Source organism: Aquarana catesbeiana, linkage group LG07, assembly GCF_042186555.1.
Source record: "Aquarana catesbeiana isolate 2022-GZ linkage group LG07, ASM4218655v1, whole genome shotgun sequence".
Lineage (NCBI taxonomy): Eukaryota > Metazoa > Chordata > Amphibia > Anura > Ranidae > Aquarana > Aquarana catesbeiana.
This window is the reverse complement of record NC_133330.1, coordinates 113,023,854-113,042,341: the sequence shown is the minus strand read 5'-3', so window position 1 is coordinate 113,042,341 and position 18,488 is coordinate 113,023,854. Positions and strand designations below refer to the sequence as shown.

Here is an 18,488-nt window from a genome sequence, read left to right as displayed (position 1 = left end):
AGGTAAAAAGCCAACGGGGGTGAACACTTTTGCAAGCTACTGTATATTGCTGAAAGTTCATATATAGTATCTGTGACTGATTGAAGTGAATTAAAAAAATCAATCAACAATTTACCGTAGTTTTTGCAGAGGTTTTCGGCCACTAGCGGGGCGCTTTTTACCCCCGTGTCAGGGCTGGGCTCAGCCCTTCCTTCTCTGAGCTGGCTGCTCAGCTGTCAGCTAATTGCCAGCTCCCATCTCTCTCCACAGTTACCCAGCTGTTGATTCTGCTCGTCAGTCCTGCCTACTTAGTCGTCCAGCTCAATTGATCTCTGCCTTTGCCTTAGTCAACATCACAGAGACTTTCTCCTGCGTTCCTGTTGAATACTTGCTCAGCTGACGCTCCTTCAGGCTCCTGATTGCTGTACCACTACGTTTATCTCTGGCTCCTCTGACATTTGCTTGGCTGACTACACGATCTGGTTACTGAACTCTGGCTTGTTTTGACTATGCTTACCTTATTATTATTTTTATTATTATTATTAAACAAGTGTGATTTAACTATACTTCTGTCTCGGTCTGATTCATGGTTCCTGACACCCCAATAGCAGACGAAAAAGGGTTAACAACCGCCGGCAAAGCACCGTTGCAGCGGCGCTTTGCCGGCGGTTCTGCAGCGCTGTTCATTGATTTCAATGGGCAGGGGCGATTTAGGAGCGGTGTATACACTGCTCCTACAGCGCTGCAAAGATGCAGCGTCCTGCCAGTGCACCGCTCCAGTGTGAAACTCCAGTGGCTTTCACACTGGAGTGAGAGGAGAGGCTCTTTACAGGCACTATGCAGGTGCTATTTTTAGCGCTATAGCGCCTGTAAAGCGCCTCAGTGTGAAAGCAGCCTAAAAGTTGCTTAATTTAAATACATTCTGTTGCAAATGTAGCTGACTTACCTTGGTGACAGATAATTCAAAGTAGAAGGTACATCATTTTAGTAAATTGTGCATATAAAAATGTAAATGTTCACATTTTGCAAGGATGTAAGCAGCTCTCTCAGCATCCCCCTAAGCTACATCAAAACCAAACTCTGTCTGCTGAAGAATATATGTCTGAGACTTGTATCTGATTGTGTATTTTTATCTCTACTACAGGCGATGATGACTTTGAAGCTCTAAAAGCCAAGAATATCAAACAGACTGCATTGGTTGCAGATCTGCGGGAAGCCATCCTGCAAGTTGCACGTCACTTCCAATGCACTGACCCTAAAAACTGCAACATTGTGAGTCAAACTTCAGTGTATTCTTGCTTGTGATACTGACAGAGATGTTCGCTAACCCTTACACTAATATACTATGGAATATTAACATACATTGGAAAAACACGACTATTATTTTACCACGTTTGATACTTTTAAAGAGGTCCTGTCATTTAGTTAAAGGTAAAAATACAGGTAAAAGTACAGTTTTCTCTTCCATTGAGGGACACAGGAATTCAGATACTATCTTACTGCTGCTTACAGATAGACTTGACCTTGGCAAACAAAAAATTGTGGGCCAGCTGCAGGCTAACCTGTCCTCTACCAAGCATGTCACGGTTCTTCACTAGTGTCCTAGTAGGATGGATATAATGTAAAATTAGAATATCATCAAAAAGGTAATTTATTTCAGTAATTCAATTAAAAACTGAAACTCGTATATTATATTGATTAATTACACACAGTGATATATTTCAAGCATTTCTTTCTTTTAATTTTGATGATTATGGCATACAGCTAGTGATAACCCAAAATTGGGTATCTCAGAAAATTAGACTATTACTCAAGACCAATAAAAAAAAGGATTTGTAATACAGAAATGTTGGCTTACTGAAAAGTATGTCCATGTACAGTATAGTATGCACTAAATACTTGGTTGGGCTCCTGTTGCACGAATTACCACATAAATGTATGTATGGGACCGGGGGGGGGGGGGGGGGGGGTGGAATCAGTATGGGTAGAACTTCAAGGCGAGGAGGTGAGTGGGAAATTAATAGTGGGGGTATGCTATAGGCCACCCAACATGGAGGAGGAGGAGCCGGAATTACTATCTTAGTTAGAAATTGCCGGGAAACAGGATAATGTAATCATAATGGGAGACTTCAATTATCCCGATATCGACTAGGCAGAGGTAACAGCTCACTCACTAAAGGCCCGTCACTTTATGAATGTTTTACAGGACAACTTCATGTCCCATATAGTGGATTCCCCAACTAGAAAGATTGCCCTGTTAGATCTAGTAATTGTGAATGAGCCTAGTCTGATCTCAGATGTGGAGGTACGCGATAACTTGGGATCCAGGGATCATAGGATGATCGCGTTTACCATGGCATTTCAAACGAGCCAATTTTCCTGAGCTACGGACATTGCTACATGACATTAATTGGGACTAAATTCTGGAATCATTGACCACAGAAAAGAAAAGGGAATGCTTTAGGGACATATTAAAAAAAGTTATCAAACAGTGCATTCCATTGTGCAATAAATATAGTAAAGCGAAAATTAGACCTGGGTGGTTAAAACGTAATGTGAGTAGCCTCATCAAGGAAAAAAGTATGGCCTTTAAAAAATATAAAGGGAATGGGTCACCACCAGCATTCCTGCACTACAAGGAATGCAATATGAAATGTAAAATTGTAATCGGGGCGGCTAAAAAAGATTATGAGAGACACATAGCGGAAGAAAGTAAAAATAAAATAAAGAAATAAAAAATAATATATTAACAGTAAAAAGATAAAATCGGAGCACATTGCACACTTAAAAGTTGAGGATGGTTACAGATGACACAAAAAAGGCAACTGTACTAAACGCCGCCTTCTCCAGTTGACAGTGACACAACACGTGACATACCCACGTGGCTAACAGAGGCCGGAGTCAACAAGAGGCTCAATAAACTTAACACAAATAAATCACCAGGACCAGATGGCTTACACCTGCGAGTTCTCAGAGAAACTCAGTCAAGTTATAGCCAGGCCATTGTTCCTAATCTTTGTAGACAGCATACTGACAAGATTGGTACCAGCTGATTGGAGAAAAGCCAACGTGGTACCAATATTCAAAAAAGGGCTGAGACACATTCTAGGGAATTATAGGCCAGTCAGCCTAACATCAGTAGTGAGTAAATTATTGGAGGGGATGATTAGGGATTATATCCAAAGCTTTACTGAGGAGAATAATATCATTAGTGGTAATCAGCATGGGTTTATGAGAGGACGTTCCTGCCAGACCAATCTGCTAACATTCTACGAGGAAGTAAGCAGCCATCTAGATAGAGGGAGGCCTGTGGATGTGGTGTATCTGGACTTTGCGAAAGCATTAGATACAGTCCCCTATAAACGCTTAATTTACAAGCTGAGCTCCGAAGGCTTGGACCATAGGGTTTGTGCTTGGGGAAAAAACTGGTTACAGGGACGGGTCCAAAGGGTAGTGATAACATGTTCTCAGACTGGTCTGGAGGGGTGAGTGGGGTACCCCAAGGTTGTGTCTTGGGACCAATTCTATTCAACATATTATTAAATTATATAGAGTATGGGATAACTAGTTCAGTCTCAGTCTTTGTGGATGACGCAAAGATAAGCAGAGTAATAAACTTGCATCAGGACATAGAAATTTCGCAGAAAGACCTGAACATAATAAGAGTGGGCAGACAAATGGCAAATGAGGTTTAATGTGGAGAAATGTAAAGTAATGCACTTGGGGTCTAAAAACATTAATGAAAAATATTCACTAGGTGGAGAACAGCTGGGAGAATCAAGGATGAAGAAGGATCTAGGGGTGCTAATAGATGACAGATTGAGCAACAGCATGCAGTGCCAAGCTGCAGCTACCAAAGCAGGCAGAATATTAGCATACATAAAAAAGGGGGATATACTCCAGGGACAAAACTATAATTCTGCCACTCTATAAAGCTCTGGTCAGACCTCATCTGGAGTTTCCATTCAGTTCTGGTCACCAGTCCTCCGAAGGGATGTGCTGGAGCTAGTGAGAGTCCAAAGAAGTGCAACAAAACTTAGAAGGGAACTAGAGGACCTCAATTACGAGGAAAGGCTGCAAAACACTTAAATTTTTTTCTCGCTTGAGAGGGGACATGATAGCAATCTACAAATATCTCAATAGGGATCCCAGCATAGGAAATAAACTATTAAAGAGGAAGTAAAGGCTCTGGTAAAAAAAAAAAAATTACCCTGCAAGACAAAGGCATAATGAGCTAGAATGCATAGCATACTAGCTCATTATGAATTACTTACCTGAGATCGAAGCCCCCGCATCGGCCCTCCTTCACTTCTTCCAATGCCGGCATCTATCCCGGAGTGACTTACGGATATCGTGGCTCCGGCGCTGTGACTGGCTGGAGCCGCGATGACGTCACTCCCACGCATGCATGCTGGTGCCACCACTAACAGCATGATCACCGTTAGAAACGGCACGCTCAGTGCACCAGTGCCGCTATTTCTGCAAATATCTCCTAAACCTTTCAGGTTTGGGAGATATTTCTTGCACCTACAGGTAAGCCTTAATCTAGGCTTACCTGTAGGTTAAAGTGGTTGTAATGGGTTTACAACCACTTTCAGTTCTAGGGAGTATAAAAGGACACGGGGCCACACAATGAGACTGGAGGAGAAGCGGTTTAACCTTAAACTGTGTAGGGGGTTCTTTACTGTTAGGGCAATAAGGATGTGGAACTTTCTTCAACAATTGGTGGTGGATGCAGGGCATATGGATATCTTTAAAAGACTCTTAGATATAGATCTTAAAGGACACAACATACAGGGATATGAGAAATCAGTATAGACTCTGATACATGCACCTACACAGGTTGAACTGGATGGACTATTGACTTTATTCAGCCTTACCGATGAGCTTCTCTGCATTGTTGGGTCTGGTGTCTCTCATTTTCCTGTTGACAATACCCCACAGATTCTCTATGGGGTTTAGGTCAGGCTAGTGTTCTGGCCAGTCACGCACAGTGATACCATGATATTTAAACTAGGTATTGGTACTTTTGGCAGTGTGGGCAGGTGCCAGGTACTGCTGGAAAATGAAATCCGTATCTCCATAAAGCTGGTCAGCAGAGGGAAGCATGAAGTGCTCTAGAATTTCCTGGTAGAGGGTTGTGCTGAATTTGGACTTGATAAAACACAGTAGACCAACACCAGCAGATGACATAGCTCCATAAATATTCACTGACTGTGCAAACTTTACATTGGACCTCAAGTAAACTTGGATTCTATGCCTCTCCACTCTTCCTCCAGACTCTGTCACCTTGATTTCCAAATGAAATGCAAAATGTACTTTCATCCAAAAAGAGGACTTTGGACCACTGAGCAACAGTCTAGTCCTTTTTCTCCTAAGCCCAGGTAAAACACTTCTGATGTCTCTGGTTCAGGAGTGGTTTGACACAAGGAATGCAGCAATGTGACAAATTTTTGAATGGCCTTTGCTTCAAATCCTCTCAGGTCTGCGGTTATCCTTGCTGCTTGTGCACCTTTTTCTGCCACACTTTTTCCTTCCCCTCAACTTCCCATTAATATGCTTGGATACAGCACTCTGTGAACAGACAGCTTTTTTAGCAATGGCCTTTTGTGACTTACCCTCTTTTTGCTTAACCTACTGAACCAGACTGAGAGACCATTTAAAGGCTCAGGAAACCTTTACAGGTGTTTTGAGTTAATTGACCGATTTAGAATGTGACACCATAAGTCTGCAATATTGAACTTTTTCACAATATTCTAATTTTCTGAGATACTGGATTTCGTGTGTTCACTAGCTCTAAGCATCAAAATTAAAAGAAAGAAATGTTTGAAATATATCATATGTAGTGAATCTATATAATATGAGTTTCACTTTTTGAATTGAGTTACTAAAATTAACTTTTCAATGATATTCTTCTTTTTTGAGATGCAACTGTATATTCCTCCCCTTTGCCTAGTTCAGGTTCGGTGACCCTTCAATGTGGGCTCATTTCCACTTATGGGGATCTTTTTCTAGTCCTTGCTAGCCTTATATTTCTTTTTTTTTTTCCTTTTGGTTTAGGCTTCACCAGGTTCCAACATCTGTCAAATGTTGGTGAGGTTTTCTCGTTTAAAGCAGTATTAAACTCAAAAACAAAAATGTAATATATTGCAGCTTACCAATCTTTAGACGTGGTTGCATTATTTTTTTTTTTTAGGTTCCCCCCCCCCCCTTATTAACCTGGTGATCCAGCCAGTAACACACTTACTGTCTTAGGTTGTTTGTATTCTGGCTGAAGTAGTAAAGCAGACACAGTTGGACAGCAGCATTGGAAATGGTACTATTTGTTCCTAAAATCAAAAATATGCAAAATACGTGTGCAAAATGTGACTGTGATGGAATAGGTTGGCACCCCAATTAGGTGCTTCCTTCCGCAAATAGTACCTCCTGCCCTCCAAAGCATTCCAAGCAGTCCAAGAGCTAATACCAGCCTTTACCCCAAGCATCGTACACAGAAAAGGTCTTGAGGTAAACTCCAAAGGAATGACTGTTTATTGAAATTCAGACACATACTTTATACTGCACAGGAGGACATTCCCCTCCTGATCATATTACCCTAACAATACAAACTGTAAACAGGAATACAATAGCTAACAATGATCTTAATTAAACAGTAAATTATTTAAACTGTAATTAATGTAACAGTAAGTAAATCAACAAACATATAACATCCCACAATAATTTGGTAACAAGTTAAAGTGGTCACCAGATTAATCTCATCTCCAAGAGATGATCAATCAGACAGAAACAATCGAACAATGGGAAAGACCTACTTAACAATGAACGCATAACAAACCCCACCCCGCCTCAGACTATCCAACAACAGTCTGAGACAAACTCCTACAACATTCCATCAGTCTGAAAAAGTGGAATTAATTTATCTTCGTGGATTTCTTAAGGGATAATGTTGATAAATATTTCTGTCCCAAGTGGAGGGGCTTCTCCAACCCAGTCTGCAGGAGGACCACCATATTCCCTCTGACCATTAACCTGTACAAAATTAATATTACCTCTTTCTATCCACTCCAGAAGGGAAGCTTTATTGTCCTTATTCAGAGAAGAAATCCAAACCACGCTCTCAGCTTCCATTATAGAATGATCTGCACTTTCTATGGGACATAATCAGTGGGTAGGAGTCTTGCCCCTAGTCCTCTCCAAAAGCCCCTGTCCCGGTGGGGTCTGTCATTTATTTGTCCCCCATCAAAAGTGACCTAACAAGGTCCCAGACCTCCACCTGGTCTGAACCTACTCTAGTCAGGCAGAGTGAAGCCACATAGTTGGTCCACATGATTTCTATTTTGGGCCGCAGGGAATAGTTGTCATCAGTAGGTGTGGGACAGAAGTCGTGGAACCTCTGTCCAGCGCTTCAGCTGGGTGGTCTCTACCTTTCTGGGGCACGATCTGCTGCTGTAGAGAGGGGCCGACTGCCCCTGTTCCCTGGAGCCATAAAGCTGGGAGTAGGAACTTCACTACATCAGCTTGTCGTTAAGGAGAGGGGCCACCTGCCCTGGCTCCCTGGAACGCCACAGTTGTTGCTGATGCTGGGCAGAGGTTGGCAGCACTCTGTCCTGATGCCATCACTTCTGCTGGTGTCCCCACATCATCCGCTCCAGCCATTTTCTGGGGAGGGAGGCAGGCTTCCTCCACTCCCAGGCTGTGGATCTGCCATTCGGGAGGGGGAATAGCCCCCCCCCCCGCATCTCTGGTTTACGCTGGGGAAGAACAACTGCCACATTCTCACCCTGGGCCCCCTGGTTTGGGGCAGAGGTCTGTAGCACTCTGCCCTGATGCCAGCGCTTCTGCTGGAGAAGATTGTTGTAACTCTACAGATGCTGCTGTCATAAAATCCCAAGTCTCTGTCAGAGGTGTGGGAGAAAGGCCCGCTGCCTCTTTTCTCAGGAAAGCTGAAGCTGTTATTGGTGCTGGGCAGAGCTCAGTGATCTGCCCTGATGCCAGCTCTTCTGCTGGAGGTTCACTGGGTTGTTCCTCCTCTGCAGAAAACCCTCTAACTGCTACTTTGTCTGGACTGCATGGTCTGTTAAAGTAAGTTGAAAAATAACAGACTTGTTGGCTGGATCAGTAGGTGAAAATAAAGGGGAAAAAAGCTTAAAAAATAAAACTAATGCAGCCACCACATCTAAAAATTGGTGAGATGCAATGTAATATGTTTTTGGGATTATTACCACTTTTAAGGTTTTGTTTGCACAGAAACACAATGCCCTCTGCGTGCGCATGCAGGTGCTATTATTCATGAATGGCACCCCAAGGCATCTAGGTGTGTTTGCCGTTAGCATCAAGTTTTTTGAAGTTGTAATTTTTTTTCCCACAATTCTTTGGAAAATGAATATTAATCTTTATTATTTCTCACACAAGGCATAGGCATACTTGCAACTACACCCCAAAACACATTCTGCTACTTCTCCTGAGTATGGTGATACCACATGTTTGAGACTTTTTCATAGCCTGGCCACATAGAGAAGCGCAACATCCAAGGAGTACTTCAGGCATTATCCACTTTAAGACCAGACCTTATTCTGACACTTTTTGTTTACAAGTAAAAATCTGTATTTTTGCTAGAAAATGACTTGGAACCCCCAAACATTATGTATTTTTGTAGCAGAGATCCTAGAGAATAAAATGGTGGGTTTTGCAAATTTTTATGTCACATGGTATTTGCGCAGCAGTTTTTCGAACACAATTTTACATAATAAGACATAAATACATTTTAAAGAATTTTAATGCACACAGAGACAATATAATACCCACATTTTTGATAAAATGTAAAACATAGTGTTGCGCCAGAAAAATAGATACCAAACATATCACACTTTAAAATAGCGCAAGCTTGTGAAATGGCGCCTAACTTCGGTATTTAGAAATCTCTATAGGCAACACTTTATAAGCCTTTACTGGTTACCAGTTTAGAGTTACACAGGAGGTCTGGTGATAGAATTGTTTCTCTCGCTCTGACGTTCACAACAATACCTTATGTGTGGTGCAATAGCGGTTTACGTATGCATACGGGACCAATGTATGAGTTCACCTGTGCAGGTGTGATAGCTCTGTTTGTAAAATCATCCCTTCCACACAGAGCTGTCACAGAGATTGCAAATTCCCTGCCCCCCCCAAGGCACTGAACTCTCACTGAGCTCAGCTGGGAGTACTGTCACAGAGACACGTCTCTATTTACACTGTGAAAGCTGTGATTATACACAGCCGTCACATGATCGGGAGGGCCAGTCACAGCGCCCATGTCCTGATCCCAACTTGGCTGTGTCCTGGGATTACAGCCATCACAGGATCGTGGCCATGAACGGGCACCTGTTTTAAGGGACGTACGGGTACATCCACTCAGAATGGTGAAGTCGTTAAAGTGGTTGTAAACTCTTTACAACCACTTTTTGATACAGGTAACTGTAGACCTTTGGGCTGCAATGTATCTAACAAATATATCCTAAACTGTGAGAGGGAGTTCCACATCCTTACTATTCTAACAGTAAAGAACCCCCTATGCAGTTAAGATTGAACTGCTTCTTGTCCAAATCCGTTGTGTGGCTTAATGTCGTCTTTAGAGACCTTTGGTTAAATAGTGTCCTCCCAGTGCTAGAGTCCCAGTTTAAAGGTTTGTATATTGTTTTTCCCTATTTCATCTTTCAGGACAGCACACTTGAGAGACCTCGGCTCCTCCCCTCTTAGGAAACACCGCCTCCACCAGACCTTTAAGTCGCCCCTTCCCTCCAGCCCGTCAGTTTTGGTGTTTCCTCCAGCAAGCAGACATCGCTAGGAACCTGGGCTAATTCAGCTGGGGAGGCTGAGGCCGGTGTAATCCTGGAAGGAGAGACAGAGGTCTCATACACAGCAGGACAGATGGGGAGTCTAGTTACCTGCGGTGGCATTGCGCTCCCTGTCCTTCCTTGGGGAATGTGGAGGCCTGGGGAGGGCGATGCGGAGGTGTCTAGATCCCCCTCGCTCTGGGGAGTCAGCATGGAGCTCAACGCTGAGTCGGATGATGGGCGACGTCATTTCCGGCGGGGAGGGCACTTCTGTTTGACCCGCTGGTTCCGGCCTGTGGGACGGAAAACGAAAGGCGCGACGGCTGGTGCGGGCTCCATTAAGGCTGTAGTGACAGCCAAAGGAGAATCCTGAGGCGGACCACTCCTCTGGCCAGAGGGATGTCGAAAACTGATGGTTCCCGTTCTGTGCCGGGTGACGCCAGCACCAGCCACACTAAAGTAAGTGGAACCCTGGGGTGGTGTTCCCTTACCATGTTCCCACTTAGCTCCACGGGTGAACCCCCCTCCTAGTGGTCAGAGGGGAGGAGAGGCACGTTTGGGACCCTGGTGGTGGTTGGTCCTGGGGGGTGCACTCCTGGTGTTGGTCACATGATTTTTATTTTTTTTAAAGAGACTGTTGGTGATGCTGGTGGGGCTTGTTTTGTTGTTTCAGGACAAATCTGCAGAAAAAACAAGCCCTTGCATGTGTCCAAAAGAAAGTGCCCATCATGTAGGAGTACCTTAGGGGAGTCCTGGGGGAAGGTTTTGTGCAATAAATGCATTGGAGGCTTAGTCAGGGAACACACTATGGAACAGAGCTCTGACCTGGCAGCTTCTGTTAAGGAGCTTTCCAGCACTTTTCAATCTTTTAAAGCATTGTTTGAAAATTTTTGGCCTATACAGCCCCCAGCCGGTCCTCTGCCAGCGCAGCAAGATGTCGCACCTGGTCCTTCAGGTCCCTCCGTCAGTGAGGAGTTACCAGGGGGCTCCAGAGAGGCTTTGGAGGATGAACCAGATAGTGCATCCTCACATTCCTCAATAGAATCAGACAGAGAGAAGGTGGACGGCGAGTCCTCCAGAACCTCCCGATATAAACTCTCCTTGGAGGAAGTGGAAGAGCTCTTGGGAGCAATTCACACCACCCTAGGCATCCAAGAGGAGAAGAAATCTCTGTCTCTACATGACCAAATGTACGTGGGTCTTGGAGAGCAGAAGAAAAAGGTTTTTCCGGTACATGAGGTCCTAGTAGATAACATTAAAAAGGAATGGCGGGACCCAGAAAGGAAACCTTTCTTTTCTAGAGCCTTAAAGCGCAGATTCCCTTTTTCAGAGGATGAAGCTGCTGTTTGGAACAAGTCACCTAGACTGGATTCAGCTTTCTCTCAGGTATCCAGAAAAATAGACTTGGCGTTTAAAGATATGGGGGTGCTCGCAGACCCCATTGACAAGCGGATGGATTCTCTACTTTAAAAATCCTGGGATACCTCTCTAGGCAACCTTAAGCCTGCCATGGCCATCACAGTGGTGGCACGTAACATGGAGCACTGGCTATCACATATAAAAGCTCATATTGAAGCTGGGACTGCTAAGGAGACGATTCTCTCCTCCTTCCCAATGCTTTTGAAGGGGATCGCATACATTGCTGACGCCTCAGCGGAGTCGGTCCATATGTCTGCTAGATCTTCTGCTTTAGCCAACTCAGCCAGGAGAGCTCTTTGGTTAAAGACCTGGCAGGGGGACAGTGCTTCAAAAATCAAGCTTTGCGGAGTCCCTTTCACGGGGGACTTGCTGTTCGGTCCGGATCTGGAGGCAGTTCTTGATCGAACGACCGATAAAAAGAAGGCCTTCCCCTTAAAGAAAAAGTTGGGGGAACAGCCTAAAAAGAAAAATCGCTCACAAAGGAAGTTTAATTTTCCGAGAGCAGAGTCGCAGAAAAAAGTTTGGACCAACAAGGGCAGAGGGTGCGGAGGAGCGATTTTTCGCCCTCCTGAACAGCCCCAAAAACCCCAATGACAGGTTAACCCCAGTGGGAGGAAAACTGGGGGCCTTCCTCCCACAGTGGGAGTCAGTTACCTCCAATCCGTTTATACTAGGGATTGTAAGGAGGGGGTAAAGATTAGAATTCTCAAGCCCCCCCCACACAGGCTGCTAGTCACGGACTTGCCAAAGTGTGCGGAAAAGGCAGCGGCATTACTATCCTCACTGGAAGATCTAGAACAGCAGGGCGTAATATCGCATGTCCCATCCGGTGAAATAGGCAGGGGTTTCTATTCCCACATCTTTGTGGTTCAGAAGCCTTCGGGGAAATTCAGGCTCATCCCGAACTTGAAAAAAACTTGGATTCCATCTTTTCTGTAAAAACACTACTTCCTCCAAATTGCTACATGGCATCCATAGATCTAAGGGACACCTATCTGCAGATTCCAATCGCAGAGGACAGTCAGAAATTCCTCAGGCTGGCAGTAAGGTCCGGGGAGGAAGTAGTGCATCTTCAGTTCCAAGCCCTCCCCTTTGGGCTATCCTCTTCGCCCCGGATTTTCACCAAAGTTATGGTGGAGGCTCTGACTTTTCTGCGACTTCAGGGAATTTCGGTAATCGCATACCTGGACGACCTGCTCCTTTTTGCTTCCTCGCCGGAGCAGCTGGTCCAGGATTTGCAGGTAGCAAGGGGTATACTGGAACCCCTGGGATGGCTCTTAAATTTGGAGAAATCCAGCCTGGTTCCATCCCAGAGGATTACGTTTCCTAGGTTACATCCTGGACTCAACTCAATGGAGAGTTTTTCTTCCCGAAGAAAAAATTTGCAAAATAGACATAGCCTTGGCAGTTCTGCAGGGCAATCAACAAATCTCCATAAGAAAGGCCATGTCAGCCTTGGGTTTGCTGACAGCTGCCCTCCCAGCAGTAAGGTGGGCAGGATTGCACTTCCGCCCTTTACAGTTGTTCATTCTGGGAGTTTGGGACCCCACTCAGAAGTACCTGGACTCAGCGGTTTTCATTCCCGCACAGGTAAAGAGATCCCTGTGGTGGTGGAGAAAGGCAGCAAACCTATCGCAGGGTCTGGAATGGGTACTGCCTCTGTCCAAGATTGTGACAACAGACGCAAGCGGCACAGGTTGGGGCACCCACCTGGGGGGCGAGTTTGGCGCAGGGTTCCTGGGGAGTCGAGGACGCAAGACAGTCCTCGAACTGGAGAGAACTGAGGGCCATTTGTCTGGCTCTCAGAGCTTTCCAACAGGAGCTCCGGGGACATCATGTGCAGATCCGCTCAGACAATTCCTCAGCAGTTGCTTACGTCAACCGACAGGGGGGCACCAGAAGCGGTTCCCTTTGGGCTCTGATGGAAACAATTTTCAGGTGGGCCGAGGTCACGGTGCTCTCACTATCAGCAGTTCACCTAAAGGGGGAGTTAAACCAGAGAGCAGACTTCCTCAGCCAGAGGAAGTTGAGGGAAAGCGATTGGGTTCTCAGTCAAGTCATCTACAAGATGATTATCCAGAAGTGGGGGGTCCCATGTGTGGACCTTTTCGCTTCAGGAGAGAACACGAAAGCTCCCCTTTTCTTCTCCCTGAACCGGTGGGACGGGGCGATAGGGGGGGACGCTTAGTCTCAGAGCTGGCATTTTTCCAAATGCTATGCCTTCCCCCCTCCTGTTCTGTTGCCTACGGTCTTGAGGAAATTCCAATTAGAGGACACGACCCTGATCTTGATAGCGCCACACTGGCCCAGGAGGCCATGGTTCTCGGTCCTAAAGAAGCTGGCGGTGGAACCACCCTGGATATTGCCAGTCAGGGAAGATCTACTCTATCAAAGCCCCATCTGCTGCCCTCAGGTGGAGAGGTGGAATCTGGCTGCCTGGCTACTGAAGAGGACATGCTGAGAAGTAAGGGGTTTTCCGAAGGATTGGTAACAACTCTTCTAAATTCTAGGAAAGAAGAGACGCGCAGAATCTATTTTAAGGTCTGGAAGAAATTCAATTCTTGGTGCGCAGAGAGCTCCTTTAGTGTTCGCAGTCCAGTAGCAGTGCTGGGGTTCCTACAGAGTGGGGCAGATAAGGGTTTGGCACTTAGTACCCTTAAAAGTCAGGTGTCGGCTTAAAGTGTATTCCTTGAACAACAGCTAGCAGTAAATCCTTGGATATCCAGGTTTTTTAGAGCTTTAAGAAGGCAGAGACCAGTCAGCACTCACCCCTTTCCGGTATGGGATCTGTCCTTGGTATTGCAGGCCCTTACAGAGGGTCCTTTTGAACCAATTGAGTCTTGTACAGTGAAGTTTTTAACCCTCAAGACGGTTTTCTTAGTAGCCATAACTACTGCAAGGAGGGTTAGTGAGCTACAAGCCCTAAATAGGAGGGCACCTTTCTTTCTTTCGGATAGGATTATTTTTAAAACCAATCCGGCCTTTTTTCCGAAGGTGGTTTCTGAATTTCATAGAAGCCAGGAAATCTGTTTACCCACTTTTTGTTCAAATCCTGTGAAGGAACAGGAGCATGTCTTCCACAAGTTAGATGTCAGAAGATGTGCATTAAAGTACCTGGAGGTTACGGAGCAGTTTAAGTAATCCGATTCCTTTTTTGTTTCTTTTTCAGGGGCAAGGATGGGTTCCAAAGCCTCTAGACACACTATAGCCAGATGGCTAAGATTGGCTAACAGTCAGGCCTATATAGCAAAAGGGGTGGAAGTTATGGAAGGTACTAGGGCTATGGCAACGTCACAGGCAGAGTGGGCTGGTGCTACACCCGATCAAATCTGCAGAGCAGCAACGTGGTCAAGTCTTAAGACTTTCGTTAAGCACTACAGACTGGACTTATTGTCTGCCCAGGACCAGGCCTTTGGGCGTAAGGTTCTACAGGCAGTAGTCCACCCTAGGGTAAGTGCTCGCTTATCCTCTCAAGTGTGCTGTCCTGAAAGACGAAATAGGGAAAATCAAAGTTACTCACCGGTAACGTTTTTTGAGTCTTTCAGGACAGCACCGATACCCACCCAAAATGTTGTCTTACCAACTAGGACGTGAGAACATCAGGAATATGAGGGTTGTTATGATGTATTCTTATGTCTCCCTAGACTGGCTGGAGGTTCTCATGCAAAACTGACGGGCTGGAGGGAAGGAGCGATTTAAAGGTCTGGTGGAGGCGGTGTTTCCTAAGAGGGGAGGAGCTGAGGTCTCTCAAGTGTGCTGTCCTGATAGATTCTTGGAAAAAAACGTTACCGGTGAGTAACTTCGATTTTTTTTTTCTATAAAAATGACAAACAAGTCTATGTTTACCTGCTCTTTGAAATGGTTTTGCACAGAGCAGCCCAGATCCTCCTCTTATCGGGTCCCTCTTCGGCTCTCCTGGCCTCTCCCTCCTGTTGAGTGCCCCCCACAGCAAGCAGTTTGCTATGAGGGCACCCGAGCTGAGCTGCAGCTCCGTGTTTCCATTTAGACATGGAGCCCTGGTTCGGCCCCACCCCCTCTCTCTCTCCTGATTGGCTAACTGACTTTGACCGCAGCAGGAGCCAATGACATGGCTGCTGTGTCTCAGCCAATCAGGAGGGAGAGTCCCAGACAGCCAAGGCACTTGAGGACATTGCTGGATAGAGAGGGGGCTCAGGTAAGTATTAGGGGGCTGAGGGTGGCTGCTGCACACAGAAGACTCTTTATCTCAATGCATAGAATGCTTTAAGATAAAAAAAAACCTTCTGCTTTTAGAATCACTTTAAGCATCTCCTCTTCAAGGAGAAAAAGTTTAATGTTTGTATTCGTTCCTCATAACTGAGGTCCTCCAGTCCCCATGTTAGCTTGGTTGCCCTTCTCTTGACTCTACAATTCAAGTACATCCTATCTGAGGATACTCAAGATGTTACTTAACCAGAGTTTTGGAAAGTGGTAGAATTCTAGTTTTGTCTCTTGAGTAAATACCTTTTTAATGTGTTCTATTTTTCTGCTAGACTTGCTTGCTGCACCTTAGCATTACCTGATATTGCAGATACTGTGAATTACCAGACCCCCCAGATCTTTTTTCATCCTCTATTCCCCCAGAGGTTCTCTCCCTAGCAAGTAGCTTGCATTCCTACTTCTAGCTCCCAAGTTAATTTGTTTACATTTTTCAATATTAAACCTCATCTGCAGTTTAGCTGCCCAGCAGGCAGAGCAGGCATCACTATATGGCGAACCACGTCACTGTAGGACTGTTGTGGATGGAGGGCGGGAACTTCCCAAGGTTAACAAGCAGGTAATTGGCTGCTAGGATGAAGGGCGGTCCTAGCAACCAATCACTATCTTGCAACTCCCGCCCTTCATCCAGACATACTGTGCCGATCTCCGGTCTGTGTAAGTTCTGACACTAGTGTCAAAGGCTGAAAAGGAGCTCAGGAGTTTGTGTGTCATGCCCTCATTTGCTGAATAATCTTTTATCTAATTACTACTTCCCTGTTTAGATGTGATGTGTAAAATTTGTATATTGGGGGGGGGGGGGGGGGGGTGATATGCAAAATGTAATATAGGGGGATCTGAGGATATTAAAGTGGGTAGGGGATGCTGAGGACAGTGATATGGGGGGCTGAGGACATTAAACTTGAAGGAGCCTGAGGAATGTAATATAGGGGGCAGATGACATTAAATTGGGGGGGATCTGAAGACTGGAATTTGGGGGGGCTGAGGATTGTAATGTGGGGGAGCTGAGGACTAATGTAGGGGGTGCTGAGGACAATAAATTGGGAGGACTGTAATGTGGGGGGGGGGCTGGGGACATTAAAGTGGGGAGGCTGAGGACTGTGATGTGGGGGGCTGAGGATAGTGATGTGGGGAGGGGACTGAGGACAGTAATGTGGGGGCAGAGTACTGTCTGACAGTGATGTAAATAGGGGCAAAGTACTGTTTTGTGGGGGGGAGGGGTGTTGATGTCAAGGAAGTGTGAGAACACTACTGGGAAAGGGGTGGAGGGAGGTGATGTAAAGGGGGAGCTGAGGACACTCATCAAGGGCAAATCTTGATATGAAGGGGGAGGGGTTTGTGATGTGCAGTGGGGACTGAGGACACTGATGTACGAATGGGTTCAGATCTGTGCATGTGCATTAGGTACAAACGTCGTGGGTGGGTCAGCCCATTTTAATGGGCTGCACTACCCACAAGAAACCCGGAAAAAGAAGTCCTTGACCTTTTTTTTCCAAAATCGTGCAGTAGCAACATGCGGTTTGGCACACGCGAAAATGCACCAAAGGTACCGACTTGATATATACGGACCTCTGCTGGAAGAAAATTTTACTGACTGGACCTCTGTGAATTTTAATTCTTTACCCCTGCAGAAATTAGAAAACAGTGTGAGAGGTAAAGGAAGGCATATACACGAAATAGACAAAAATACTGAAACAATACATGATTTGTAGGTGTGAAAGTAACAACATGTTTCGTGTTGCAACTAGTAGTGATGTAACATGGGACGGTAGGTGGCATAAACTCCAAACATACAAAGAACACTAGACACTGCAAACTGGATTAATAACGACCATGGCCTTTGTTTATTTTTTTTCACAAATATATACAATTAACAATTCACTAACTCTTTTAATCAATAAATACTTTAAAGCTGTAAACAAAATCAGTGGAGCGCTCTTCAAATATACCTCTGGCGAGTGGCAAAGGACCCCCCCCCCCCTTTCAGCCTCCTGTTTCTGGGATGTTCTGGGGGGGGGGGGGGGGGGGGGGAGTCGGGTGACTATAAATGACCTATGCTAGAGGACCCCTCAGAACCTACCTCCCGTCAAAATTCATAAATGGTGAGCTTGAAACTCCTACTGCCACTATCCCATGAGGGGAAGGGGGACCTTTAAAACAGGCTATCCCCCCTTTCCTCGCATTATTTTGCTTTTGCTGTGTGATGAGACATCTAGCTAACAGGTGTGAAGCCTCACTTTCATCATTCACTACTTGCACAGCTAGTAATGCAGTCAGAGTTTACGGAGTTTCAAAGAGGGCAAATTGTTGGTGCCCGCCTATCTGGTGCCTCTGTGACTGAAGTTGCCAATTTATTTGCAGTGTCGCAAGGTACAGTATCAAAGGTTATGACAGCTTATACAGTTTCCAGGAAAATGTTGTCTGATGAGCAAAAGCGCCATCGACATGGTCAATTGGTATCAGATTCCATTATCCACCATCCAAGACTTATATTTGTCAATTCTCACGAGAATTCAGGCCGCCTTGGATGCCAGAGGCGGTCCAACACCATATTGGATAACGATTTTGTTCTTTTACCTGGTATTTACATATTTTTGTCCAACCCCATAAGTCTTTGCAAACTATATGTCATACAATATTCATAAGACCACCCTTCAATTTTAGCTAGGTCTTCTAAAGTTTCTTTATCCTGGTTTGAAGTTATTGCCCTGCTTAAATTTATATAATCAGCAAACACTGAGAATGAAATTTATTCCAACCTCTATATCGTTTATGAACAAGTTAAGCAGAAAATGGTCCCAGGACAAAGCCCTGGGATAATATGCTTAAACTACGGCCCTCTAGCTGTTGCTAAACTACACATCCCATGAGGCATTGTAAAACTGGTATTCACAGACATGACTAGGTATGATGGGAATTGTAGTTCCTGAACAACTGGAAGGCCATAGTTTGAAGACCCCTGCTCTAGACCATTCACGAAACATGCCATTAATCACCACCCTCTTGACGTGCTGCTGTAAACAGTTTTCTATCCTGGTACAT

General features: G+C 45.2%; 1 protein-coding gene across 7 annotated transcripts in view; it reads left to right on the top strand.

Moving 5' to 3' along the window:
• Positions 1–18,488, top strand: part of SGSM3 (small G protein signaling modulator 3) — a 746,342-nt gene that overhangs the window by 514,459 nt on the left and 213,395 nt on the right. For all 7 annotated transcript variants that reach the window (XM_073592651.1, XM_073592650.1, XM_073592644.1 and 4 more), the window contains one exon: positions 1,124–1,251. In XM_073592651.1, coding sequence (XP_073448752.1) covers positions 1,124–1,251 — 128 coding nt within the window. The remainder of the gene's footprint in view (positions 1–1,123; positions 1,252–18,488) is intronic.